Here is a 1371-nt window from a genome sequence, read left to right on the forward strand (position 1 = left end):
TACGCACATCCCGCTTTTATAAACTGAAATAACTGAAAGATAACTGCAAGCACCAACACCAGACAAGTCTTCATTAAGATGCCAACCATACTGTCACTTTCACCTGAAATGGACAATATGAACAAAGAGGATAAAAGTGTTAACTCCAGGTACATTTTTGTTTTTTACCCACAAAAAAAACATTTATTGTTTTATATATAGAGAGTGGGTTTGTTTTTGGCATTTAATTAATTTGTCTAAATTTGGATATACATTTTATTTTTCAGGATACTGGACAAGTGGCGTTTTCGTTGCCTGATGTCAGCAAAGTAAGCTACTTTTACTTTATTTTTACTTTTGCTTTTTCTTATGGTATAACCACCAAAGAGTATTGAACTTACACTTGTTTTCCTTTTTTCAAACAGACTCAACCCTAGTGAGACACTCCTATGGTCCAAATCACTGGAAAACCTCCTTAGATCAAAATGTAGGTGCTATTTGCTTTTTAAGTAGCTTACATTGTATTGCATCTAATATATTGTATGGCAAATTAGAAATAAATATTTGCATAGATTTTATCATTGCATCTATGGCACATTTACATGCTGGTTAGTTTGATGCTTGTCTAGATCATAACATTACTTTTGACCAGCAAAACTTAACTGGTAGAACTGGTTGGATGAAAAAAAATGCAAACCTAAAATGCAAAAACTAGTTGCTGCATGAATGCAAAATAGATGCGTTAACTCATGTTAAAGAACAAAGCATCATATTCACTTCTATAATTTTTTGTTTTTTTTAGACGGCATGGCAACATTTCACAGTTTCCTCAAGTCTGAGTTCAGTGATGAAAACATTGAATTTTGGCTTGTTTGTGAAGACTTCAAAAAAATCAGGAATTCTTCCAGGCTGAACTCAAGAGCCAAGAAGATATTTGAGCGTTACGTCAAATCAGAAGCACCCAAAGAGGTAAGCACGCTGTGAAGATATCTGCATGCATTTTGAATGATATACTGTGATGCATATTTGGTAACATGATCTTCGCTTTTCTCGATAACCAGATAAACATCGACCACAGAACCAGAGACCTCATCAAACAGAATGTTCAAGCTCCTACCAGACTGTGTTTCGATGATGCTCAGAAGATCGTCTATGGTTTAATGGAGAAGGATTCGTATCCCAGGTTCCTTCGCTCGGACATCTACAGATCTCTTCTGGAATCAGTCACAGACAGGCTAAAGGTCTGAACATCTAAAACTGAGTGACTTTGGATGTCACAATGAACAATGAGATGGCCTGGACAATGGATGAGGTGTAGGCCTGGACTTTGAAAAGAATTGCACAGATCATCCTGATCTACATAAACGCTTGTATAAGCTACTTAGGTACACG

The 1371-nt window shown here is 36.2% G+C and overlaps 1 protein-coding gene across 1 annotated transcript; it reads left to right on the forward strand.

Annotated features, from left to right (window-relative positions):
- Window positions 1-1371, forward strand: rgs13a (regulator of G protein signaling 13a). Its single transcript, XM_055202890.2, has 5 exons — window positions 1-149; window positions 267-308; window positions 405-466; window positions 782-948; window positions 1041-1371. The coding sequence occupies exons 1-5, from the start codon at window positions 79-81 to the stop codon at window positions 1224-1226; spliced, it is 528 nt and encodes a 175-aa protein (XP_055058865.1). The 5' UTR covers window positions 1-78; the 3' UTR covers window positions 1227-1371.

The sequence above is a fragment of the Misgurnus anguillicaudatus genome, chromosome 2 (assembly GCF_027580225.2).
Source record: "Misgurnus anguillicaudatus chromosome 2, ASM2758022v2, whole genome shotgun sequence".
NCBI classification, from domain to species: Eukaryota; Metazoa; Chordata; class Actinopteri; order Cypriniformes; family Cobitidae; genus Misgurnus; species Misgurnus anguillicaudatus.